The sequence below is a fragment of the Chanodichthys erythropterus genome, chromosome 3 (genome assembly GCF_024489055.1).
Source record: "Chanodichthys erythropterus isolate Z2021 chromosome 3, ASM2448905v1, whole genome shotgun sequence".
Classification (NCBI taxonomy): domain Eukaryota; kingdom Metazoa; phylum Chordata; class Actinopteri; order Cypriniformes; family Xenocyprididae; genus Chanodichthys; species Chanodichthys erythropterus.
In genome coordinates this window covers 33,360,695-33,388,501 of record NC_090223.1, presented here as the reverse complement: position 1 = coordinate 33,388,501, position 27,807 = coordinate 33,360,695, and the positions used below count along the sequence as shown (strand labels likewise).

Below are 27,807 nucleotides of genomic sequence, written 5' to 3'. Positions count from 1 at the left end.
TTGTTCTGCTGAATACAAAGGAAGATATTTGGAAGAATGTCAGTAACTTAACAGATCTCGCCCCCATTAACTACCATTAGATTTTTTTTAGAGAAAAAAAATCCCGTTAAGCCTAGTTCCAGGCTAAAATGCATTTTTGAGCTATTTTACTGAAAGAAACTTGACATATCTTAAATTATGTCAGTGCCATTGTTCTGTCTCAAGTCTCAAGATGTACACCAGTACATTTTTTTTTTTCTTTCTAAGGCACGTTTATAAAAGCTATAAATGCCCTAATGAACTTAATCCTGGCTTAATCTAAGCTCTGTCTGTGAAACCAAGCATATTTTTGTGTTAAAGTTCTTTACAGACAGATTACAGGCACAAACTATACAAAATTTTAATTATGCTGATTAAGTTGAAATTGAGACATTTGTGCAGTTTAGTCTATAACTCATCTACAAGACTAAATAGCGCAAATATCTAATACCATGCATGTGTATTGTTTTAGGATAAAGTGAAAACTTACCTCCTAATCGATGTATTGAGAGTTTTGTAAATTCATAAGCACTTGTGTGTATCTCTCTTAAATATCATTCATGAATTCCCAAAGAGTTTGGAAACTGTTCGATGTGTTAAAATGAGGCCACAGACACTCAAGGCTCAGTAACATTAAATGCTGAAAATTTTGCTCAACTGTTGGTCATTGTTTACTCGTGCATTAGATTCAGAACTTCAGTACTGATTGGACCATGTTCTTGTGCAAGATCCTGTTCTGTCCCGTTCTACTACAATAATGTAGAAAAGGCCTCCGAAAAAAAAGAAAAGAAAAAGAATGAAGCGCTTCTCGTCAGTTGTAAGAACACAATCAAAGTGTCTGCAGATAGATGAGTTCAAGGAGATGAGTTCAAGGTCAACCTCAAAAAGAAAGCCCTTCAAATATTCAGAAGCAAGCTAGTACTTGAACTGGGACAGAATTTCTGCTCTGAATATAATAGTAGTCATAATATAAAATCCAATTCTGATTTTGTATTCAGACTTGCTGTTCAATTCTGCTAACAAATGATTATAAATCCCATTTGTAATTTTCCAGCCTGTCAAATCATCAGTTTACATTTTCAATGTCTCACTGTCTTAAAATGTAATCAGACAAAACTAAATAGAAGTAATATGAAACATTTACATGCGGGATTTAAGCTCAAGTTGATTGTGGTCACATCATACATTATCATCTTTTTGTTTACATTCATTCGTATTATTTCCAATCCATCTCACATAAGCTCAAAATCAATACTTTCCACCTCTCAGATCACTGAGATGAAAATATGTGATGAAACCTCTGTAGCAAGAGACCTCCAGCCCTGACAGTACGCATTAAATATCACAGTGTCTTTTCTACAAGTCTAGATCAGTAATTGTGGAAATCAGTCAGAAAAGGCAAAATTGCAGTGTAATTTCCAAAATAATGCCATGCTATCAAACCTTTGTTTCTGTGGTCCATTTTAAAACAAGGTGGATCTGTGAGAGACAGATCCAGCCATCTGGAGAGGGTGAAGCATCTGCTTTCATTCATGCAATATTCATAATTTAATTCAGTAATGATCTAGTTTGCTACTTCCTGATCTGAAGAGATTCAAGATTTTAGTCATGTACGAACATAAAACAGTAAATATTTATTCAGCTAGATCCAGAATCAAGTAACAAGGTCAGATGTCATGTAGGCAAATTGGTAGTAGTTAATGTGGAATGAATTTGCAATTACTGGCTGCTTTTTATTTGAGGTTTAAATAAGCATGTCTACATGAAAATCAACATGTATGTTGCTATATAAATTGAAATCAGAGGGCACAGCCTCTTTAAAATAAATAAATAAATAAATATTTTATATATATATATATATATATATATATATATATATATATATATATATATATATATATATATATATATACACACAGTACAGTCCAAAAGTTTGGAACTACTAAGATTTTTAATGTTTTTAAAAGAAGTTTCATCTGCTCACCAAGGCTACATTTATTTAATTAAAAATACAGTAAAAAACTGTAATATTGTGAAATATTATTACAATTTAAAATAACTGTTTTCTATTTGAATATATTTCACAAAGTAATTTATTCCTGTGATGCAAAGCTGAATTTTCAGCATCATTACTCCAGTCTTCAGTGTCACATGATCTTTCAGAAATCATTCTAATATGCTGATTTGCTGCTCAAGAAACATTTAATGTGTACAATTGTACAAAATATTTGTGTACAATGTTTTTTTTTCAGGATTATTTGATGAATAGAAAGTTCAAAAGAACAGTGTTTATCTGAAATCTAATCTTTTGTAACATTATAAATGTCTTTACTGCCACTTTTGATTGATTTAATGCATCCTTGCTGAATAAAAGTATTCATTTCTTTTCCAAAAAATAAAAATAAAAATTCTTACTGACCCAAAACTTTTGAACGGTAGTGTATAATGCTACAGAAGCTTTGTATTTCAGATAAAAGCTGTTCTTTTGAACTTTCTATTCATAAAGGAATCCTGAAAAAAAAAAAGTACACAACTGTTTTCAACATTGAAAATAATCATAAATGTTTCTTGAGCAGCAGATCAGCATATTAGAATGATTTCTGAAGGATCATGTGACACTGAAGACTGGAGTAAGGATGCTGAAAATTCAGCTTTGCGTCACAGGAATAAATTACTTTGTCAAATATATTTAAATAGTACACAGTTATTTTAAATGGTAATAATATTTCACAATATTACTGTTTTTTACTGTATTTTTAATTAAATAAATGTAGCCTTGGTGAGCAGACGAAACTTCTTTTAAAAACATTAAAAATCTTAGTGGTTCCAAACTTTTGGACTGTACTGTATATATATACAGAGGCAAAACTGATCTTTTATTGTGATTTTAAAAAAAAAGTACCAAATGCACAAAATGAACATAAATAACATACTTAAATAACAATAAGTAAATGTTTTAAAAATTAGATTGCAATGGTCGACAAATTTGTTTCTATACATCAAGAATTCCCAAGCTTTATTCTGAACCCCCTCATTATTTACTTGAAGATATGTTTTGTTACCCTTTCAAAATTATCTGCAAAATTAAAATTTCACGTGTAATATATGTATAATTTAATGTATAATGAACATGTATTTATTTTTATTATTTATTATTATAATATTTTTAAAAATAAATTGTATTAATTTAGTATTGGCATTTCTATCACAAATGTCAAAAAACAAAAAAAACAAAAACAAAACTGCAGTTCCCAAAGGAACCCCTAGGGAATCACAAACCTCAAAGATTGACCATATATTACTATCTTACTAAAAGTGAAGGTTGAAATGTACTGAAATTTTAATTTGACCTTTAAAAAATATGAAAATGTAAACATCGATGTAATTTTCAGTGTTATGTCATTTACAATGCCTTCTTGGGGTTCAACTCTCTCCTGTCCTGTCAGATCACGTCACATCAGATAATTATTCGTCTTCTTCCTGATTGGTCAGCTGGCTCACTCTGGCTGAGGTAAGTAGGAATGCCACGGCAGTACAGAGTTCTCCAACAAAAGAAACGGAGGCCAGAACCAGAGACCAGCCAAAGTAAATCTCTATGTCCTCCAGGGTTTTGTGGCCAGAGATGTTCACAGCCTCTTTGAAGGCGGCCGCAGAGTACGCCATGTAGACGCAGATTCCAGCCAATGAGAGCACAGCTGGAAAGAACAGAGCAGGGAGACGCCATTAAGGATATGGTGCTTAAAATAAGGCTCAAAAAAGTGTCTAGTGTCTAAATGTTTCTTATGGTTTAAAAAGCATTGAAAGTTTAGCATTTTTGACATTACTATTCCTCTAAAATGTGTAGGTCTGTCTATAGTCAGGCAGTGGTATTTATTGTTGGAAACATATTTGGTAAATGAACCACCACCTTCTATTTCACGGTCTATGGAGCAAATTATAGTCTAACACAACTTTGCACAACAGGGGTCATTGTACCTGAAAGCAAGTAATTGATGCTGGTGCTCTTTTTACTTTTAAAAGCCCATGACTTTTAAGAACCCTCATTACCATCAGAGCCCATCAGATTCTGCTGGTAATTTAAAGAAGAGGCTGATGAATAATCTCCAAGAAAGTAAGTCATTATTGGCTGTGATCTGTAATCTGATGACATTTAGGGGCATCGCTGCTTTACAATGATTGCATGTTTTGAAGTTCAGAGTCCATGTTGGGTTTAGTTGTTGCCATGGCATCTGTAATGCAACACAATTTCTTTTTACTGTCATACTGAGCCAGTCTTGAAAGAGAAAGGCTTTTATCCTAAGAGGGATTTCTAGTGAACCTATATTTTCTCACAAATTATGTGGGTAGGTATTTCATTCTATATAAGAGTAGCACCAGTTAAATGGGTCAAAACCTAAATTTATTCCATTGTCAGTGCTCCCAAGACCCCCTTTTAAAGTTATATCATAAAGAGGGCAGTGAAAAGAGCAAGAAGTTGGCCTGTACAAATGACTCCTAAGATCTTGACTAACAAACACCAGCATTTTAAAGTGCCCCTATTATGCTTTTTCAGATATCACCTCTCATGCATTGTGTAATATACATAGGTGTTTGTGAATGTAAAAGGTCTGCAAAGTTTTAAAGGTCGAAGTGCATGATAAATTAAGTTATTGTCTCCCAAAAGAAAGAACCGATTCTGAACTGCTGAAACGAGTCGTCAGTAATTCCAGTCTCACTTCCATAACATTCATATTTATGTAACAATGTAGACCATTTGCAATACCCAATGGTCTTCACTGACTGCCCGCGAACAACATCTACTTTGACCCGCCCTCAAACACTGTAGCTGGTTCATGTGAACATTTTGAGAAGATGCTGTTTTCTGCGATGCAAAAGCAAATTCTTTTTGTATACACTTTCAAAGAATGAGGATGTGAAGAGTCAGTCGTTAAAATGACCATAGTGATACAACAGCAGTATAAACTTTTGATGATTTCTCAAATCTCTGTGAGGTCAACGTGGGATTTGCAAAACACCATTAAAGATGGGACAGTACCCACTTTATTTGGACCAACTTGCTCCTCAGTATGATTATTATTGATGTGTATATTTTAGACTTGTCAAAAGTACAAACTTCGGTATCAATCGGTACTGAAATTTAAAAAATATGTCTCTTTAAGCGCTGTAGAGTGGATTCGTAAACACCTCTGATTGGCCATTGTGTTCATGCGCTCACCGGATATGTCTGTGATTGGCTACAATGATCAACGCACAGGAGCATAAGAAAGCACACGAAAGTGTTTGAATTTGAAAGCGTTTTGAAAGGGTGAGCGTTTGAAAGCAGGCATCTATCAGCGGACTGGTCCACGATAGATGCTCCCATGTAGTGTGTATCTGTGCAAGTGCTTGGTGCATTATTGATGACTATTTACAACATTTTTAAAGCGTTGATCATTGAAGCATATCACAGACATATCTGATGAGTGCACGAACACAAAGACCAATCAGAGGTGTTTACGAATCAGCTCAAAGCGTCACATTTTTTAAATTTCAGTACCAACGTGGTCCCGAAGTCGGTACTTTTGATAACTCTAATACATTTTCTACTGGGTGTTCAAAATACATAGTCTTTTGTTTTATATTGTGTAGGTCTTCAGCTAACCAGCTAACTCATGTTATTACTGTCTTAGTGAAATAGTTCTGCTAATCAGCTGTGGCCCACATTTCCTAAAATTGTGTCCATTAATGCAGATTGTCTGTCGTTCTTACAACTCTGAATAATGATAAAATATGCAGCAAGATTTGGTTTACAAACTGTAATGTTACATCAGTCATTACATTAATGCTCGAGCTAATGTATGCACTGTTGATACAGTTAATGAAACAGTTCCCACATGTTCGCAATAAATTAGGAATATACACATCAGTTTGTGGATGGGCATACACTTGTGAATGCTGATACAGAGGAATTACAGTTGCAACATCTCATAATGTATGACAAACTGTGTGAAAACATTTTTTGGGGGGTATGATGTGACAAGATCTGCAAATGTTCTGCCATTCTTCTCCTCAGATCCTCTCAAGCTCTGTCAGGTTGGATGGAGACTGTTGGACAGATATTTATAGGTTTCTCCAAAGAAGTTTGATTGGGTTCAAGCCTGGGCCACGCAAGGACATTCACAGAGTTGTCCATATGCTACACTTGCATTGACTTAGCTGTGTGCTTAGAGTCATTATCCTGTTGGAAAGCGAACCTTCTGTCCAGTCTGAGGCTCTGAATTCTCCACACTAGGTTTTTATTAAGGCTAACTCTATATTTTGCTGCATTGAGCTTTCCTTCTACTCTGACGAGTCCCCCATTCCCTGCCAATAATGATGCCACCACCATACTTTACTGTTGGGATGGTGTTGTGCAGTGCCTGGTTTCCTCCATACATGATGCTTGAAACTGAGGGTCATCAGACCAGAGAATCTTGTTTCTCAATCTGAGAGAGTCCTTTAGGTGATTTCAGGTGCGTTTTCATGTGTCTTCTTCACTGAGGAAAGGCTTGAGTGTTGCCTTTCCAAATCATACCCATTCAATTAAATTTGCACAGGTTAACTCCACTCAAAGTGTAGTAACATCTACAGTACAACCGTAATTGGAATGCTCCTGAGCTAAATTTCAAGTGTCCCAGAAAAGGGAACAAATACTTATTTACATTTATTCATTTTGCAGACGCTTTTTTTCCAAAGCGACTTACAAATGAGGAATACAAGAAGCGTATAATCGTGAATCGGCAAATAGACACAAGAACTGTTCACAATTACAAGTTTCAGACATTGCTTAGAGTAGCATAAGCTAGAATAGGGAGGGAATAGAGCATGGAAGCTTTTTTTAAGATGAGGTTAAGTGCTCACGAAAGAGATGAGTATTCAGCTGTTTTCTGCATTCCGGATGAAGGAGGGGAGATCATTCAACCAGCAAGGAACAGTGAATGAAAATGTTCTGGAGAGTGATTTTGTGCCTCTCTGTGCTGGCATCATGAGCATTCACTCATTTAGTGATCGCAGTCTTCTGGTAGGATGTAGACTCATAAGAATGAGTGGAAGTAGGAGGGTGCTGAGCCTGTGGTAGACAATGCCTTCAATGGCTTGTAAAAAACAAGATGTGCTACAGCGTTCTGAATCATTTGTAGGGGTTTGATTGCATATGATGGCAGTCCAGCCAGAAGAGCATTGCAGTAATCAAGCCTAGACATTACTTATGCAATGTAGTTATTCTTTCTTTCTTTTTTTTAACTAAATGTGCAAAGTTGTCACACATCTGTTTTTTTTTTTTTTTTTTACTTCGACATTATTGTGTATGGAGTATAGATTAATGTGGGAAAAAAAGTAATTTAAAGTAGCTTAACCCTCTGGAGTCTGAGGCTGATTTGGGGCTTGGAGAAGTTTTGACATGCCCTGACATTTGTGCTTTTTTCAGTTGTTCATAAACATATAAATTCCGAAAGTGTCATTACACTGTATTCAGCACAAACTAGGCTACAATAATATGTGAGGAACATGTATGTACATGTTTGTATATTTGAAGGAATAATGTTTATGCGTGGTTATTTAAAAAACAAAAAACTTAAGTCACTGAAATAAAGCCAAAAAAGTATATTAAATCTGTGTTCACAAGACTTCTGGTTATTGGAGGTTGTAGACTAGAGTTTTTGCTTCAGAATTATGTAAAAATTATGCTGACTACTCTTTCATATAAAACAATAGAGAGATTTAAATTTTGTAAGACACTTTTTGTCAAGAAACACAGTATGCATGGAGGCATGAATCTGCATGAATAATGGGCCATTTACACCTGAGAAGACAAAATAATTGCATAATAATGACCTTAAATGACTTGTCTTCTAGAGATCGCTAACCATGGCTTTACCATCCAAATAAACACTTTTCAAGACAATAAATACACGATTGAGACGATGTATGCATGTTAACAAGGCAGCAACACAACAAGATGTAAAAAAATGATTTCAAAGAAAATTACTCCATCTAGAACTGTAAACATTCACATTCAGCTTCTGAAATACTGAAGCAAGTCGCTTATGGGCATGCCGGGAGTATGGCAGGGCGACACAGCATCTCGTTCCCTATTCAGGGAACTAAGGTTATATACATAACCGAGACATTCCCTTTCAAGGGAACTCACGCTGTTCAGCTTTTCTCCACATGGCAGCTCTGTGGACATAAGCATCCAGTGCCCTGACCGGACACAGCAGGTTAAGCTTTTCCTGGTCTGATGACGTAAAAGGAGGAGGACAGAAGGCCTGAAGCACAATAGGTCTCACAGGATTAGTGAGGACCTTGGGTATATATCCCGGTCTGGGATGAAGGAAAGCCTTAACATTACCAGGTGCAAATTCAAGGCACGATAGAGATACTGACAGGGCCTGTATGTCTCCAATTCTCTTGAGAGATGTGTTTGTGAGCAGAAACGCCATCTTTAGTGTTAGGAACTTTACTGGCACCTCTTCGATGGTCTAAAAGGGGGCCATAGAAAGGCCTTGCAAAACAACTTGCCAAATCCCAAGCCGGTACTCTCGTGTGTATTGCAGGCCTAAGCCTCAAAGTGCCACTGAGGAAACGAGTAATGAGCGGGTGTCTCCCCAAAGATACCCCACTGAAAGGAGCATGGTAAGCAGCTAATGCCGCCACCTACATCTTTAGTGTGGAGGGGGATAACCCTGAAGAAATTCTATCCTGCAGGAACTCCAGTACTGCGCTAACCAGGCAGTTGACTGGATCCCTCTGGTGATTTTCACACCAAGAAGTGAATAATCTCCACTTCAAGGCATAGAGTTTCCTCGTGGAGGGAATTCTGGACTGGAGTATGGTCTCAACAACCTCGGTTGAGAGACTGGCATCTATGAGCTGTGCCCCCTCAGAGGCCACGACCACAGCTTCCATAACTCCTGGCGAGGGTGCAGTATTAGGAGAGACACCAGGTCCGAGAACCACACTCTGGCCGGCCAGAACGGGGCCACTAGTAACAGACGGGCCCCGTCCCAACGAACTCTCTCCAGAACTCCCGGGAGCAGCGCAATCGGGGGAAATGCGTACAGCGGTCGCCTGGGTTTGACATCGAGAACCACAGTGGACAGTGAGTCGTCTCTCGAGACGCAAACAGATCCACTTGGGCTTCACTGTAGTTCTCCCATAAGAGCTTCATCACCTTGGGTGAAGTCTCCATTCCCCGGGCCTCGACAGGATGTCTGCTCCAACATTCAGGAACCCTGGGATGTAAACTGCTCTGAGGGAGAGCAGTTTCCCTTGGGACCAAAGGAGGATCTTATTCACCAGCTTGTATAAGGGGCTTGACCTCAGACCCCCCTGATGATTTATATAAGAGACCACCGATGGTCCCTGAGGTCTGGGAGGAAATATTTCAGTGCTAGAAATACCGCCATCATCTCCAGGCAGTTTATGTGCCACGAAAGATGATGGTCCTGCCACAGACCTTGAGTCGAGCGACCACTCATGATCGCCCCCCAGTCCGTGAGGGATGCATCTGTCGTTAGCGTAATGCGACGACTGAGAGCCCCCAGCACAGGTCCCTGGGACAAAAACCAAGGTTGCTTCCATATGACTAGAGCATGTAAGCATCGCCGCGTGACTCTGATCATATGAAACGGATTCCCCCTCAGTGAGAACCCCTTGGTTTTGAGCCACCACTGAAGTGGTCTCATGTTCAGCAGGCCAAAAGGTATCACATTGGACGTTGCTGCCAAAAGACCTAACAGTCTCTGGAACTGTTTGACAGTGAGTGACTGGACTAGCTTTATGTCTGAGACGGTAGTGAGGATTGATGTTATGCGAGCCGGAGATAAACGGGCGCGCATAGTCACCGAATCCCATACCCTGCCTAGATAAGTGGTCCTCTGAGCTGGAGAAAGCACACTTTTCTTTGAGTTTAGTCTCAACCCCAACCTTCTCATGTGAGCGACATCTCGATGTTGAACCGCCATCTGCTCTGATTGAGCCAGAATCAACCATATATGTAGTTCAATATGCGGATACCCTGCTTACGCAAGGGCATCAGAGCCGCGACTACACATTTGGTGAAGATGCGGGGTGACAGTGCTAGGCCGAAAGGAAGAACCCGATATTGGAATGCTTCGCCCCCGAAAGCAAACCTTAGGAACTTCCTGTGATGCGGGAGGAATGATACATGGAAGTATGCGTCTTTTAGATCTATCGTCACAAACCAGTCCTCGGACCTGATTTGTGACACAATATGTTGAGCCTTGCTACCGTTCGATTCAACTGATGAAGATCTAAAATCGGACGCAATCGCCCGTCTTTCTTTGGCACAATGAAATAGCGGCTGTAAAACCCTGACTCCCTGCTGGGAGGAGGAACCCCTTCTACAGCCTCCTTTCGCAAGAGCGTCTCTACTTCCTGTGCCAACACCAGAGCGTGCCACCCTCGCGTGACACGCGGGGAACTACTGTGCCCCCGGCATTGTGGTGGGGTTGGCAGAGCGCCCCCCTGAGGGCACTGAAGACAAGCCGGCACCGTAGAGAGAGGTGAACACCTCTTGACTCCGGAGGGGACCACCCTCAGGATCCTGACTGTTCTGGCGTCAGGATTTCTTAAACGAAGCCCTCTTAGCAGCAATGATGGCCCTCAGATCCGTCTTGCCCTTCGAAGGCTTCGCCTGAGAGCGTTGTCCTGCATCCCAGCTCCTCGGAGGGGGAGTACAGGTAGCAACGCTCTGCTTCTGGTGTTGTCTGTATTGCAAGGAGCTCGTACTCGGCTTTGGTTGCTCCCACCCAGCAGCTGAAGGGACTTGGGTATGGCGGGGAAGAAACTGCTGCAATGCGGCAGACTGTTTCTTTGCCTCCTGAAACCTCTCAGTGACAGATGTTATCGCGTCACCGAAGAGGCTAGATGGATTGAGTGGGGCATCAAGGAGAAACGTCTTATCCCTGTCTTTAATCTCGGAGAGATTAAGCCATAAATGCCGCTCAGTAGCCACCAGGGCTGCCATAGAGCGGCCAGCTGACTTGGCACAGAGGGCTAAAAAGGCAGAAAGACACAACTCCTGAATGAGATCTGCACCCACAAGCACGCCGCAGCTTGACCTGCTGCCGAGTACGCTTTGCCCACTAGCGCTGATGTTGTTTTCAGTGGCTTAGTGGGCAACGTCGGGGCTTTAATGCAGAGAGAGATGGCTCGCAAGCATCTCTTCCGCTCTTGGTATTGCCCCGTATCCGTGTTTCCTCAAACCGACCACATTGCTGTAGATGGAAGTTTGAGGTGTGTAAACACGGGTAGACACCGGTCTTTTCCACAACTTCGACACCTCGGTATGGAGGTCGGGAAAAAACGGTAGTGCCCGACGTGGAGGCTGAGCAGATCTAGATGGTATAAATCGTTCATCTAGTTTACTTTTTACATGCTGCTCTTCACTCGGCTGGCCAGTCGAAGTTTAACTTGGCGACAGCACGAGAAAGCACCTCCATGAGCTCCTCACTCGCAGGAGCTTGAAGTGGCGAGTCTTCAGATTCTCCCGTTGCCACGCTGACAAAATCCAGCTCCTCAAAACTAGACGCCATCAGCGTGACTGCATCCACCGGAGTGGAAGAAACCGCAATGCGTGCTTCCTGCCTCCAGATAGATACATTGGATGCAGCAGGTGAAGGCAGAGATAAGGCTGGGCCCGTCTCTAACCCCTCTGCTAAATCCAATTGCGAACCCCAGGACATGAGGCGCCACCCTGCCTCAGCAGAAGCAGGACCCGAGCCCTGAGGAACACGGACCGAACCACTCTCTTCGAAGAGGGCCTGGCGGGAGCGCAGCGTTCTCAATGGTAGCTGCTCACAATTCACACAGGCAGCCCCCTCGAGAGCTGCCTGGGCATGCTGCACTCCCAGACAAACAACGCACATTTCATGTGTATCCCCACCCTGAATGAAACGCGGGTAGGGATGAACACACTTCTTGAACAGTTGTTCGCTCGCCATAGCACAATATATGAATATATAGTGACAGACAACAATAAATATGACAGACAAGATCACACGTAGCGCTTGCTGAAGACACAGAAGCTGAATGTGAGTGTTTTTGGGCCGGCTTTATAGTTCCTGGTCAGTGACGTCACCCGCCTATGACGTTCCGTCTCACGATTGGACAGATTTCATACGTGCTTCATGACAACATCACGCAGAGGCGTTCCCATAGCGACTACACAGCACGAGTTCCCTTGAAAGGGAACTTAAAAATGCAATCCAAGGTAGGAAGGCATCAAGGCACATCAGAATCCAATGTTAGCTTCACTTCCTGTCTCATGAGATACCTTCATCTGATCGATTTTTGAAGGCAGCATAGATGTATCCTTCACTGCCTTTGATATCCCACAATCCTGTGCTTTCCATTTTGTGACAGTGGAGCTAAAAAAAAAAAAGATGTCTGAAAGTTGTGTTTGTTGGTCAGTTTGTGTGTAAATATACATTTTTGACCATTGTTTTCCATTTTTGATGTAAATTCTAGCTAAAAATATCTATTGTAGTACTTAGTTATCACCAAAGCTCGCTCTATTTTGCTGTAGATCATTAAACTGTTATACTGCCCCAGAAGTCTGTTCGAAATCAGTTTCGTCAGGTACCTTTGTGTACCCAAATTGTCATATACAATATGCTAGTTCAAGTATATAACAATTATTTCAAACTTTGACCTGTGGAGGGCAGTAATACAATTAGCAGTGTCTACACTGCTGGAATTCTAATAGAGAAGAAGAGAGCTAGTTCAAGATGAGCATTTATGGTTAAAATGAATAAAATTGTAATTTTCTTTTAGAAAATGAGCAATGATTTCACTAGATGAGACCCTTATTTCTCGTCTGGGATCTCGTAGAATGCTTTGAAGCTGCAATGAAACTAATTTTGACCTTCAACCGTTTGGAGGCCACTGAAGTCCACTATATTTGGAGAAAAATCCTGGAATGTTTTCATCAAAAACCTTAATTTCTTTTCTACTAAAGATAGAAGGACGTGGACATCTTGGATGACATGGGGGTGAGTAAATTATCAGGAAATGTTCATTTGAAAGTGAACTAATCCTTTAAGGGTGTGTCTCAATCAGCTCTCTAGTTCAGTAAGTGTTTAGCGCACACATCGAATCTTGCAATCAGTTTTAAACATTTCTCACGCCAGTCTCTTGCTTGGTCGCGTGAGAAAAGTCGTGGCTTTCATTCACCGCAGTGCCACAGCAACAGCTGTGCTCATAGAAAAGCTAAAGATGCTTTGCTTTAAAGTTCTGTCTTAGGGGCCGTTCACATACTGTGTCTTTTCCATGTGCAAGTCAGTTATTTCAAACGTAGCCACGCGGCAGGCACACTCATAATGGAAGCAACGCAATCACAGCGCGTATGCGGTGCATTTTCCAGGCGCATAAAAAAATTCTCAATTTTTCAGAATGCTGCAAGCTTTCACCGCAGGTCAAGTGACAAGAACCAACTGATCAGCTATGGCTGATCATAGCTGTACAGGACAGGTTTTTATATCTTACCTCCATAAATATATATAGTAGTAAAAGTAATGCAAGGGCTAGAAATCAATTTATCCTTTGCTGAAACTTCCTACTTCTCTTGGAGAGCATGGTTGCATAGCAACGACCGACGCCACGGGAGCACAAGCACTTTGGAAAGAATTTTTTCAGTCACAGACAGACCTATTCAGCTGTTAATTTGAATACAGAAGGCTTTTATTAAACCTTGAAATGTGATCTTGTATGTACAACAAGGAAATTGATTAAAATTTGTTAATGTTTTTTTAAATGAATCTTATTTTAATTTCAGTTTCATTTTGTTACTAATATTGTGATACGTATTGTATCGTGAACTCAGTATCGAGATACGTACTGTATCGTTACCTGAGCATATCGTTACACCCCTAGTAATCACACATGCCCTGCGTTCCATTCAGAAGGGCTCATCCTTATGCCCTAATCCTTTCAAAGGGTTAACCCTCAGGATTGAGAGCTTCGAAGGGATGAAGGGTGTAGGGGTCATCGCTTCCGCGTTACCTTAACAAGACAATCAAGAAGGTGCCTTTGTCTTTTTTTTCCCTGGTGTACTCGTATTAATATGCATTCATTTACTGTAGTAACATTATAAGCTACTGCCGATCTTTTGCGTTAAATATAATGTATATTGTGTCTATGTACTTTAAAAAAGACTGATAAAGGTAGCTGTAAAGTATTTTTGTTTACAATGTCATTTTGACCATATATTGTACTAAATAATTTGTATAAATATTACAGTATTAGAAAAATACTAAACATTCATTTAGAGGTAAAATCTAACTCAGAGCCTCCTGTACCCATTCTGTGATGTCAAACAACTTCTCTGTGCAAAGGATCATGGGGGCCCGAAGGGTCCATCAATTGTACCCTTAAAAATCCTTCATTCCAAAGGGCCCTTTGAAGTGGCCAGTTTTGAGTACTTCAGTTTGGAACGACCCTTCAATAAGTGCCCTTCAGAGGGCAATATATCCCATTTGGAATGCAACATTGATCTCTGACACACACCACTCATGTTTTTAAAAATACTACTTTGAAATTGATTCTTGGAATTGATGGAATTGAACCTGGAATCAAGTAGATTTTAACATTTCTGGAGTAAGATGAGGTGAGGGTGTGATGGTTGTTTCTACATTTTGCAAAAAAATATTAATTAATGACAACTGTTTACATTCCATTCAAATATTTAGTTAGCTAGGATACTCCTTGCCAGTCAATACAATGCATCTAACAGTGAGGCAACCAAACTATTCTGCAGCCATGCTGCTAGAAGCTAGTCTAACTATGACTCGCTAGTTCAATAGCTATCTTTGAAAAAAAAACATTTGTAATTTCTTATTTCCTACTGGTGAAAGGGGTGAGGTAGGTGAATGGAAAAAAAAAAATGTTTCTAAGCATCTGTTAAATGTTCTTTGCTTTCAGAATTGTGTAAGACAAAATACTGTGTGTGTGTGTGTGTGCTTTTGTTTATAATACATTGTGGGGACCAAATGTCCCCACGATGTAATATAAACCTGAGTTCACCTACATCGTGGGGACCAGCCACCGGTCCCCACAATGTAAATGAATTAATAAAAAATACTAAATGATGTTTTTGTGAGAAAATAAAGGTGTGCACAGTTTTCTGTGATGGTTAGATTTAGGGTTAGGGGTAGGGGTAGGGTAGGGGGATAGAAAGTACGGTTTGTACAGTATAAAATGCATTGCAGCCTATGGAAAGTCCCCACAATTCACAAAAACAAACGTGTGTGTGTGTGTTTAAGCTTATCTCTCAAATTCCAGTGCCCCAAGTCAACTGTTAATAGTAGTTTTTCCATCTGTTTTTCCCACATTCTGAAGTGTATTCATTACTATCAAAACTGTCTGATGCTCCAGTTCTGTCAAGCGTCACTTGGTTAGAATTAATATTCATGCCATACTTGGTTCAGTCAGAGGTGAAAGCGAAGGTGGTACTCACCGCTGAACAGAAGCAGCACTCCAGTCATGAGGAGCAGCAGGTAGGCTCGTGCCAACATACTGATGAAGCCCAGCATTCCTCCAACAAACAGCACAATCACGCTGAGAGGCAGCAGGACAATGAATGTTCCATGCATGTCTGGAGAGAGAAGAGGTCTGGATGTGTCAATTCAAGCCAGTTCATACAGATTTTTTTTCACTTGTGGGTCTGATCTCTGTCATGCTGATTGGACTAATTTGAAAAATAGTTATTTCCAGGGTTGGCACAACAAAAAAAAACTGTGTTAAGTTGGAATTTTCCCAATTATATATTTTTAAAATTTATCTCTCTACTTTTGCAAAAAACATTTGTGCTCTTGAAAATGTTTTCTTTATTCATTCTAAATGGAAATCAATAAGGCTAATCAGGATAATTTCGAAGAGCTTTATAATGATGTTTGTTGTGTCCATTGTGTTGATCATGATGAGAAACATTGTATGAAGCTGCAGTTTGTGCCACAATTTCCTTAGATGCATTTAGCACTGGCACATTTTATAACATTTTGACAGTTTGATAGCAGACTATTTAAAAATATTAAGTCCAATATCAATGTATTCATGCAGAATAAGAGCAGCCCAGCACTGGTAATAAAAATGAGTCTATCATCATTAAAGGAATCTGATGGGAGCCAGCCTAGGAGACGCAGGTGAGTGGATGTGAAAAGCTATTTGGCTTTCTTTGTGTAGGCTGGGGTTGTCAAAGCTCAGCTGTTGAGACTTTGTAAGTACTATACTATTCCCTTTGAAATTATCCTACTTCTTTATGTCAAACACAACTGAGTAGATGACATTCCATGCCTTCTACTTGTGATTTCATATAAACGTACCACTTAACCCTCTACCGCATAGTGTTGCCATATGGCAACATACTCTTTGTGTTCATTTCCTTGCCACAGTCTCTTTAAGAGAACATTCTAGTTTTTTTGTTGTTGTTGTTGGTAAGAGAAGACCTTAGTTTAGCCAATGATTTGCTTTGGTTAAGTCACATGACATGCAATTTTTTTTCTGTGATGCGATATCTGACAGACTGCCGTCTCTTGTCGGTAGTTGCTTAAAGCAAACTAAAACGTCAGTAACAAACAAGGACCCGCCCATGTCACATTCACAAAAAAAAAATGTTAACATCATCTCAGGTAAGTTATGATGACATATTCACCACTCAAAAATGTTTATGAAATTAGTTTTTGGTAAATCGAGAAAATGTCTGTGATGCCATATGGCAACACTGCGCAATAATGGAATGACATTATTATAATAGGTTAGCTAGCTAGCAAAGGCCAGCTGCAGTCTGTTAAGCTATAACAATAAAAACATTAATGCTAGTGATATAATGTTGATTAGTCATATGTTAAGGACTGCCATGGCATTTGTATTATGGATTAAATCATATCAGAGATCTGCCATCACAGCCATGTATACTGGCCCAGACCTACCACTGGCCTACCACGGTGTTTCAAAAAGACAGGTGCAAGTGGATGTAAGTGTATTGTTAGGGTGAAGAGCACCAAATGTGATGTGTACATGTGTCTCACCTCTGAAAAAAAATGCTTTTTGAAGTTTCGTACAGAAAAAAGGTGAAGTTTCAAGGATTATGGGGGTTCATGTTCATAACCTTCCTCTCATAAGATTGCGTAATGTTGAATTTTCATGAACTGCAATGTTTTTGGTTTAATGTCAATGTTTTATGATACATGATGAACAGTATTAGATTTGTTTTTAACTGTCTACATTGGCAATTTAAATAATATTCACGAAAAATGTAATGAAATTTATACAGCATTATTCAGCAAAAGAGAATGGAAAAGCACAAGATGTTGGAAAATAAGTATAAGGTATTGTTTATAATTACTGCTAAAGCTTATAATAGCACCAATTGATTCAATACAAACAACATTTTGTTGTCATATTTCCACTATTGTACGTTGTTACCATAAGGCAACATATCATAAAGTACCTTCAAATAATATTTTTTCCCAATTTTTTTTTTTTTTTTTTTTTACAGCACTTTAAGTTAAGCCATTCTAAGAAAAGAAAAAGAGTCAAATATATTTTTTTTATAGATTTATCATAATGCGTGCGGTAGATGGTTAAATATTAATTTCTGAACAGGATCTTGGCTACAAAACATTGACAAAAATGCAGATGTGGACAATTAACATGCTATAAATGAGATGTGTACAGTTTTTAAAAGATACATGCATTTATTTATGTATGTATGTATCTAAAAAAAAAAATCTTACTTTAAGGCACTGAATTGATCAAGTGACAGTATAGACATTTATAATATTACAAAATGTTTATATTTCACATAAATGCTGTTCTTTTGAGTTTTCTGTCTCTTTAAAGAATCCTGAAAAAAAAGTCAAGCAGCACAACTGTTTTCTACATTGATAAGAAATGTTTATTGATCATCAAATCATCATATTAGACTGATTTCTGAAGGATCATGTGATACTGAAGACTGGAGTAATGATGCTAAAAAATTCAGTTTTCTATTCAAATAGAAAACATTATATTAAAATATCACAATATTACGTTTTTTACTGTATTTCTGATTAAATACAGGTGCGCATAAAAAGCTTTCAAAAACATACACACAAACAATTTACGTCAAGCAGTCAGATGATCTTAAAAGTCCATGCTGATTATATCAGAGATGGTAGAAAAAATTATTAATTATTATTATAAGAGCGCTCTCAACGCACTGATCGCACATTGTATTTATGCACAGACACATTTCAGTACATTCACGTTCTTTTCACACACATTCAGGGTAATGGATTTGTCCTGTGTATGTTGCTGTGTAGCCTACTTTAGTATATGCAGGTCAAGGTTTAGTTTTTTTTTTTTTTTTTGGCATCTCCATGTGGTCCTGTTCAGAATCGCAACTAATGTAAAAAAAAATGTAAACAAGCACTTGCTGTTGCACATACTACACTCTAAAAAATGCTGGGTTAAAAACAACCCAAGTTGGGTTGAAAATTGACAAACCCAGCAATTGGGTTGTTTTAACCCAGCGGTAGGGTTAAATGTTTGCCCAACCTGCTGGGTAGTTTTATTTAAAAAATGACTGTATTGCTTAATTAAAATTAACCCAAAGTATGTTGGAAATGAACATTTATTAATGTTCAATGAATAATTATTAAACAAACATTTATTAAATTGCTTATTAATACATTTATATTAATAAACTATTAAGCTATTAAATTTATATTAATATAATATTAAAGCCTATTAATAAATATTCACCTTATTGTTGCCTCTAATTGCATCTGGTTTTTAATTTCCCAACTATTTTGGGTTCATTTTAAGCTAGCCATATAGCAATTTTTAAATAATAGTTGGTTTAAATAAAACTACCCAGCAGGTTGGGCAAACATTTAACCCAACCGCTGGGTTAAAACAACCCAATCACTGGGTTTGTCCATTTTCAACCCAACTTGGGTTGTTTTTAACCCAGCATTTTTTAGAGTGTATATATAGGCCTACTACACTGTGAATTCCAAAACATTTTTTTGCTATGATTTTTTTTATTATTATTTTATTTGTGCTTTGGTTTACATTTGTGCTAAATTTACCTTTCACAGTTTTCACAGTTTTGTGAAAATCACGCTTCAGTCTGATGGTTTACTTTGCTGGATATAGGCAATGATGGCAAAATCGACGTGTTAAACAAGATAAATGGTGTATGCTTAATTTCACGATCAATTCATGATTAAAGAATTAATCTATTGACAGCCCTAGTGTATATTATATATATTATATATATTATATATAAATATATATAAATATATATAAATATATATATATATATATATATATATATATATATATATATATATATATATATATATATATATATATATATATATAATATAAAAAACATTTGTTTATGTATTCATAACTTATGTAAATAAACACATATTTAATACTGTCGGGCATTCTTGCCAGCAGAATCTGAGAAAGAGATCTGAAAGTTTGTAAAGATTAGAGGCTTTTATGTTGAGCATTAAGATTAAAGATGGTTCAGCATGTTCCAGGCGATAGATTTTCTTTAATGGCCTCACAGTGGACCACAAAGGGTTGTTAGTAATAATGGGAGGTGAAGCAGACAACAAAGACTGAAACCTTTTTTTTTTTTTTTTTTTTTTAGCTCTAATAAGATAAATGAATTTAAATGTTCTTATTGACACAGACATTTAGCCTGTAATTTTTCACTTTAGTGAAACATACAAGTCCAAGAATAGACTAATTCTAATGTTAATGCAAAGCCCAATTCAGCAGCCATTTTTAAGTTGTTAGGTCCATATTGACATGTTTGGACATTTGCTACAAATAAACACAACAGGCAGTACAGACAGTGACAAGTTGGCATTTACAATTAAATCAAAAATCATACTGTCATATAATCAAGCCGGAACAGCCACAATAGGTCTATCCGTAGGATGATTGCATTGGACGGGTGCATTTCATTCTCATTTCACTTGTATTTGTGACATTATTCCGCACTTTTTTTGGAGCAGCCATGATGATGTTCAACACATATGAGGTGTTTCTGTTTACCCAAGCATTATCTTTTAGGCGAACAACCCAGTGCAGATGGAGGGGAATGACATATTGAACTAGCTTCAGGGGGGCAATTGGCTTTGTGCAGAGGCTACTATATAATCAAAGCAACACCCTGGAAACCCAGACTTATTGAGACTATTGTTCAAAGCAGAACAGAGACTAAATCCAATTTGAGCAAGTTTAGGGGTCTTGAATCTGAGATAATCTTGGTTTTACAACCTCATTTCAGTCTCTTGAGGCAGGTACAGATAATGTTTCAGGTGTAGACAAAGCATGTGAATTTAAAATCTCATTCAGTCCTACACAAGTGTCTCAAATGGCTCAGACAGGAATAATATTTTTTTATAATGTCTGATGTATGGAATAGATAAGAATGTTTTGCCCATTTCCTTTATCTTTTGCTTTTTTTCTCAATGGCTTTTTATCAATAATATAAAATATTAACACATTTTGTGGCAATAATTGCAGTTCTACATTTACTGGCTCATTTTAAAACAAAATAAATTGTTACTGGTGATTGTTTGCCATTAAAAAGATGAATAATTTGGAGTGATGTTGTACATTAGTATAGGTTATGGCCAACAGCCATATTGAGATTACAGGAAAAAAAAGAAAAAGGAAAACAAATGAAAATAATGTTGAGGGGTCTGTTGGCAGGTGGCCTCGCAATATTAGCGGTGAAACACATGCCATGGTTCACTGTGGTGCACTTGTTACAGCTGTGTTTTACCACAGCTGTTTCTACCCTCTGACTGAAAAGTGTTTCCATGACGATCCAAAGATAATAGGGCAATCTGAAGGCATTATGTTCAGTTTCTTAACAGGAAATTATAAGGAAATTATGTGATGTTATTCAGCTTAAAATAGCCTTAAAACTTATAAGACTTAAATACATGTTTAAACGATTTCACTTTTTTAACTTTAGTTAGTGTGTAATGTTGCTGTTTGATCATCTGCAAAGTTACGATGCTCAAAGTTCAATGCAAAGGGAGATATTTTCTTTTAAAGAATTCTCTGTGAACTACAACAAACAGCTGGTAGGGACTACAACGAATTTCTTCCTGGGTTAGTGACATCACTAACCCTAAAATTTACATAAACCATGCCCCCGAGAACACGCAACAAAGCCATGTTGGGCTGCTTTAGAGAAGAGGAAGAGTTGTTGTATGTTGTTGCCATGCCGTAATTTTACGCCGGACTGCTTCACAAAAAAACATCCAGTTGCATTCTAAAAGTTGCAACTTCTTCCTGAGTCTCTCCATCAGTGCCTGACTCTAGTTTGAACAATGTAAAGGCCCTTTCATACTGAAAGTGACGCGAATATGCGGCACGAATCGCAGAAGAAAGGACCCTTCACACCACATGCGAAATGCTAATTCACACCTGTACACTAGGTGGCGCCGACCAACAATGCATTTGTTTTCATGTAAGTATCTTGTATATGGCTTTAACATCATCCACTGCATAATATTCAGCGTTAAATTAAGATAAATTAAGTTTGATACTACTTTAGAAACAAAAACTATCTAATGCTTACAATAATGCATCTTAAAATATAATTAGCTACAAGCTACATTTCAAAATGTATATGATTATTAATGTCTTTGCTCAAAATGCACTTTAAACCATCATCGAGTTATCATAAACTCTGATTAAAATCTAAACTGGGTTTTGATTTGTTAATGGGCAGATATGCATTCTTTGTATGTTTTATAATGAGTTGAATGCTAAATCTGATTATTTTTCATAAACATCTTTTATTGTTTTATAAATAACATGAGCTGCATAAAAAAACACAGAAAACATATTGTCATAATCATATCTGTCTTCATATTTCATCTGTAGAAAAATGTTTCAATTTTTATATAGCCTACCGAAGAGCAGGAGATATGATTACATGATTGACAGATTCAAAGCACACTCTCATAATCATAACACTCACGCAAATGGACTGTGATTACATAATTCAGTGGAAAATGAATAGAAATTATATTCTGTATAAAGAACATGAGTACGGTGTTCATATTAGGACTTCCTCACACCTCAGTCATACAACAAAAAGAAGTCATGCCTCAGACTAAAAGGCTTCCGTCATCGGGCAAAACGGCATCAGACTGAAAGGCTTCAGGTCTCAGGAAAAATGGCGTCAGGTGTCAGGTTTCGTACAATTAGGCATCGAACTAAACAGCCTCAGACCAAAAGGCTTCAGGCGAAAAGGCATCGGATGAAACGGACTCAGACTAAAAGGCATACTTTTTTTTTGTATAGCCTAACTTTCTATTGGTTTTTATCCCATCATAATGCCGTCCTTCAGTTGTCTTTTTCTTTACTCCCAAATTAATGTGTATGCATGGATGTTAATTATGTAGAATCGATCTGTTGATGGTATTCATGTAGGCTATTTATGTAATCCCTTGGCGAATAAGAAAAGAAAAGAACATGCCGATTTTCACATTGGTCTGCAGAAAAACAGCAACGGGCTGAATGAAAATGTAAATGTGACTCTTCCAAACAGATAGTGGTATTCTGTTTTTATTGTTATTTTTTATGCATTCCATTTTTATTCTTATGTATTTGTTTCCTTTTTATGTAAAGCACTTTGAATTACCATTGTGTATGAAATGTGCTGAATAAATAAAATTGCCTTGCCTTGCCTAATAGAATCTCTGACAGTAGGTGGCGCTGGCACAGCAGAAATAAAGCCGTTTCTTTGGTAACCTCTGTACACAAAGCAGCTGTGCTTATAACACCGCATTCAAATAGCTCGAAATATTTTTTTACCTCTCATAAAAATGAACCATGGGTTTACTACAAATAAAACAAAATGGTTTTTGTAGTTAACCATGGTAACCACAAATTAACCATGGTTTTGCTATACTATAGTTTAAGGTATTTGTAGTAAAATTATTGTTATACAAATAGTAGCCTATCAATCCGACAAAAAAAATTTAACACACTTTTAACCATGGTTAATTTTCGTAGTGTTCACGATAGTTTGCAATGCAAGCTAGTTGCAATGTGTTATTTTGATAACTTTTTATAGCCTACATGCAAATAAAACTAGTGACTAATACAAATTTACAAAATAATCTCAGTGGGATATGTTTTATACAACTTAGTGTAACATTTGACAGAAAACTGCATGCACGTGACATCACATTGATGTGGGGCAATTTGCTTCTTTCTGAGTCCGTTTTGTCTGATGCCTTTTGAGTTTGATGCGTTTTGGTCTGAGGCTGTTTAGTTCGATGCCTAATTGTACGAAACCTGACACCTGACGTCATTTTTCCTGAGACCTGAAGCCTTTCAGTCTGAGGCGCGATGCCATTTTGTCCGATGACTGAAGCCTTTTAGTCTGATGCTGCATTCACACAGGGGATCAGCATCAACGCTTGATGGAGTGCGTGTCTGAAGCTTGTGTTGACGTGACCGTTATAGTGATAACATCCAATCACATTACTTTCCAGTGTTGCACGAACGCAATTGGCTAGCGATTGCTCTAGGGTATTTGCATAGGACGATCTGATTGGATGATGCCTGCGTTGGCGCTTGAAAAGTTGAGAAATCTTCAACTTCTGCCACTTGCAACATGAGTAAAGCGACGCGACGGAACCCACAATTCAGTTCGGCAACGCATGACGTCACCCATTCAAAGTAAATGAGAAGCGTTAACGCCGGCGCCCCGTGTGAATGCAGCGTGAGGCATGACTTCTTTTCGTTGTATGACTGAGGTGTGAGGAAGTCCTAATATGAACACCGTACATGTGAGAATAAATCTGTTCTCAGATACCAATGATCTCCTCCTGGATACTCTTCGTCAGTGTTTGTTTACACTAGTTTTCGAAACAGCGCCGCCACTCTCGCCCTTCTCTGCAACAGCAGCTGCTCCGGGCACGTGATCTAAAGCTCAAATCTAATTGGATAGCCCGTTTCATCACGGAGCGACGAGGGAAACAATCGACACACAGGGCGAAAAAAATCCTCTCTTTTTCACGCCCAGTGTGAAAGGCTCCATAGGGATCTACTGTTTCGATTCAAGAGTGTCACCGAATTTCACGTTTAGTGTGAACGGGCCTTAAGGCTGAATACTGTTACTGACAATCCTCATTGTGGCTGCGTGTGAGATTCTTGTGCCTTGTTTTTATTGAGCAACCAAAACGAGCTGTTAAAGCTCCGCCCTCTTTTGGAAAGCGAGCCGGGAGGGGCAGCTCATTTGCATTTAAAGGGACACACACAAAAACTGTGTTTTTGCTCTCACCTAAATAGGGGCAAATTTGACAAGCTATCCACCTTACACTGCGTTCCAAATTATTATGCAAGTGACATATCAGTAAGATTTCAGAAGAATAAACATTCAGATTTTAGTTTTTCTAAGAGAATGTTTGTTTGTTTGTTTATCCATGTCTTTTTAGATAACTGGTATCAACCTCAGAAAAAATAATTTGCCAGGTCTATGAAAACCCTACTTAGAGGTTGTTCCACATTATTAAGCAAGTCACAGTTCTCATGCAATATGGGGAGGAAGAAAGATCTTTCTGAAGATGAAAAGCATGAAATGGTGCAATGTTGTGCAAAAGGCATGAAAACAACTAATATTGTGTGAAAACTGAATGGAGATTATCAAATTATCATAAGATTTGTGAGTGATTTAGAGCACAGCAGAACTCGGTCAGATAAAGGCTTATTAATGAAAGTTCCTGTCCAAAAAATTAATTGTATTAAAAGGGCAGCTATAAAAAAAGCCAGTGTTGAGCAGCAAACAGGTATTTGAAGCTGCTGGTGTCTCTGGAGTCTCAAGAAGCTCTCCATTCAGGCTGACGGTTTTGCGTAAAGATGCATTTTAGACACCACTAAAGAGAAACATTTACAGTCGGTGTAGAAATACATTTTCAAACAGTTTTATTGCTGTGGGGTTTTTTGCAGCATGGGATAGTGCATAGTGCATTGTATTGTGCTCTAAATCACTCACAAATCTTATGGTAATTTGATAATCTCCATTCAGTTTTCACACAATGTTAGTTGTTTTCATGCCTTTTGCACATCATTGCACCATTTCATGCTCATGTTGTACTGAAATCTTACTGATTGACACTTGCATAATAATTTGGAACGCAGTGTATTTCTGATGAGCCTACTGCGTTTTGAATTATGGGTGGAAGTTCTGGTTTGAGGAACTTCCATTTAAAAAGACTGAAATTAATCGTTTCAAATCATAAGGTTGCCCTACAAATAAAGCTTATCAGTCAGTTTGACTGAATGAGCTGTACATTTTTTTTTTCATAATTTATTTTCAAACATCATGAGAATAACGTAACACTTAGTATTTTAACGTGACATGTTATAAGAAGAATATCTATGGCAAGAGATCTTTTTAGTCACTGCTTTCTATCCTCGTGATTATTTTCTTTTGTCCATTTGCATACCGCTGTAATAGTATGTAAAATGACAACATATACTGCACATTTGTGGTCTGTTCTCCTGATATAATTTACGATATATTCCATTAATAATTAACTGGAATGCACAAAGAATCTCTTGTTTTTCTCCTCAAAGCCTCACGTCTCTTTCCAGGTTTGTTTTCACAGGTAAATACAATTTATTATCAGTAAAAATGACGGAAATCACTTTGAAATAGTATCAGGCAATGCTGAATTTCATGAACATTTTTTATTAAAGCAATGTATATTACATAATACAGATATATATCACTATAGCTATGTTTAACCCGTCCGTTGAAAGAATTGCGCTTTTTCATGGACTGTTGAAAGTACCTTGTTGATGCTTTTACACTTTAAAATGTTCTTTCAGTGTTTGTTAGTTGAAGGGTGAATAGATGGCATCTCATTGTACCCAGATTAAAATAAAAACGCATTATTGCATTCATAGAGCGAGCCTTTCACTGACCGTTTACAGCTTAACGGAAGTTACTCCCATAATTCGCGCAAAGCATCATGGGGCGTAGGAATAAGGTGGATAATAAATGATCTGTGGGTATTTTGAGCTGAAACTTCACAGACACATTCTGGGGACACCAGAGACTTATATTACATCTTGTAAAAGGGGCTTTACAAGTCCCCTTTAAATATATATGTGCTTCTAACTGTGTGCGGCAAATTTTCACATTAATAGTTTCTATTCTGAAGTGTGCAGCCCATATGCAACAATCAAAGATGTGTTCAAAATTACTTGTTACTAGTGATTTTGCATCTGTTTCTGTAGTGTTAACAGATAATAAACTGTATCTGTGTGGCCTCCTGATGATGTGTCAAGTTTCCCCCTCTGCCAGTTGTAAATTAAAGTGTTTCCTGTTTGTTCTACTGAGATACATCAAACTACAGTCTTGCTTGAATGACAGCAGTTCATGTCACAAAAACTGAAAGCAATTAGGAACGAGAACCTTAAAATATGTGAAATGGCATATAAAAAATAATGGATTTTCTGTTAAGGTTTAGGTAAGATGTGTCTTATAAATGAGCAATTAATGAATACAGCAACATATATAATATACAGTCTCAGAACACAGCCATGACAAGGAGTTTTACTTCCACAACAAGTGTTTGTTTTAGATAGTATATCTGAAACATTAAAGATAGCCTAATAATTTTAAGAATTTGGTTTTGTCTGCTGAGTAAAGCTTACCAGTAACACATACAAGAGCATGAGATGTGAGCATGATACGAGGATATGATGACACTGACACACAGATCTTACTTAGTATCTGCCTTTGTGAATCTGATAAGTTTCGTCCTGCTCCAAAAGGATTCATAAATGGCCAGCACTGGTTATGAACTGTAAGAGAGAATAACTTAATCCATCCACATGAAAACCTAAAAATCACAAACAGAATGTCAAACACAAACATGTAATGTGACTTACAGTTACAAGTCCGCCACAGTCCAGAATGTGTGCTCAGAGACACAGATGAGCTGTTTTCTCTCTTAGAAGTGTCAATGATGTACCAAAAATCGGTTCCAATTGCCAGAACGAGACCTACAAAGCTGAGGACACCAAAGGTGGCCACAAAACTGGCCAAACCTGTGAAAGTGACTTTCATTTTGTCTGAATCCAGCTAGTGCTTGAAGAGTAACTCCTCCTTCCTCGCTACCTTGAGTGTGTTCCTTTCCCTCAGCGCTGCCCATCTGGAAGCCCCTCGCAGGATGCCGTGCTGTTTATCCATTGACAGCTACTGTAGGGTGATTGTACAGCAAGAGGGCAGTGTGGTCCACTTTCAGATGCGCGCGCTCTCTCTTTGATTGACTATGAACTGTGGCACAGATAAATAAATAACGCTGGTGACTAAAAAATGCAAACGTGATTAGTCACAGACGTGATTGCAATAATCTCCCCTATCTCATTAGTAAGCGTATGCAAACCTTTGTTTGTTTGTGTCAGATTATTACCACAGGGATCTCTGAATTAATTTGATTGGTAAACACTCTTTCAGATCACCCCATCAGTCAGTTGTTAGGCAGGTTTCTGTTCCTCTACGATAAAAAAATCCCCATTAAAATTTAACCATTTTTTTTTATTAATTTTTTTTTTAATTAAGAAACGTATTAATTATTCCTATTTCAATAAATAAATAAATAATATAATAAAAAAACAACGTAAAACCATTTGATAGTAGGCCTTTGTAGGCAAAACCCGGAAGCGAGTTAGCATTTTTGGACTTCCGGTTCCTATGGG

At 38.0% G+C, this 27,807-nt stretch overlaps 1 protein-coding gene across 3 annotated transcripts; it reads right to left on the bottom strand.

The window, feature by feature from the left end:
• Positions 1 to 2,801: 2,801 nt before the first annotated feature.
• Positions 2,802 to 27,288, bottom strand: LOC137011273 (transmembrane protein 114). Of its 3 annotated transcripts, none has more exons than XM_067373996.1 (4): positions 26,998 to 27,288; positions 26,761 to 26,910; positions 15,515 to 15,652; positions 2,802 to 3,713 (listed from the first exon to the last, which is right to left on the bottom strand). In XM_067373996.1, the coding sequence occupies exons 1-4, from the start codon at positions 27,173 to 27,175 to the stop codon at positions 3,484 to 3,486; spliced, it is 696 nt and encodes a 231-aa protein (XP_067230097.1). In that variant the 5' UTR covers positions 27,176 to 27,288; the 3' UTR covers positions 2,802 to 3,483. The 3 variants fall into 3 exon arrangements, with proteins under 3 accessions (XP_067230097.1, XP_067230105.1, XP_067230114.1); XM_067374004.1 differs by having other exon boundaries at positions 26,833 to 26,910; XM_067374013.1 differs by lacking the exon at positions 26,761 to 26,910.
• Positions 27,289 to 27,807: the final 519 nt, after the last annotated feature.

Bases quoted from the DNA above. Each gene is read 5' to 3' on its own strand.
- LOC137011273 (XM_067373996.1), bottom strand. From the start codon at position 27,175: ATGAAAGTCACTTTCACAGGTTTGGCCAGTTTTGTGGCCACCTTTGGT. The intron at 26,911-26,997 runs GTAAGTCACATT...TCTCTCTTACAG, and splicing joins ACTGTGGCGGACTTGTAACT to TTCATAACCAGTGCTGGCCA. The intron at 15,653-26,760 runs GTAAGCTTTACT...TTCTCTCTCCAG, and splicing joins TGCTCTTGTATGTGTTACTG to ACATGCATGGAACATTCATT.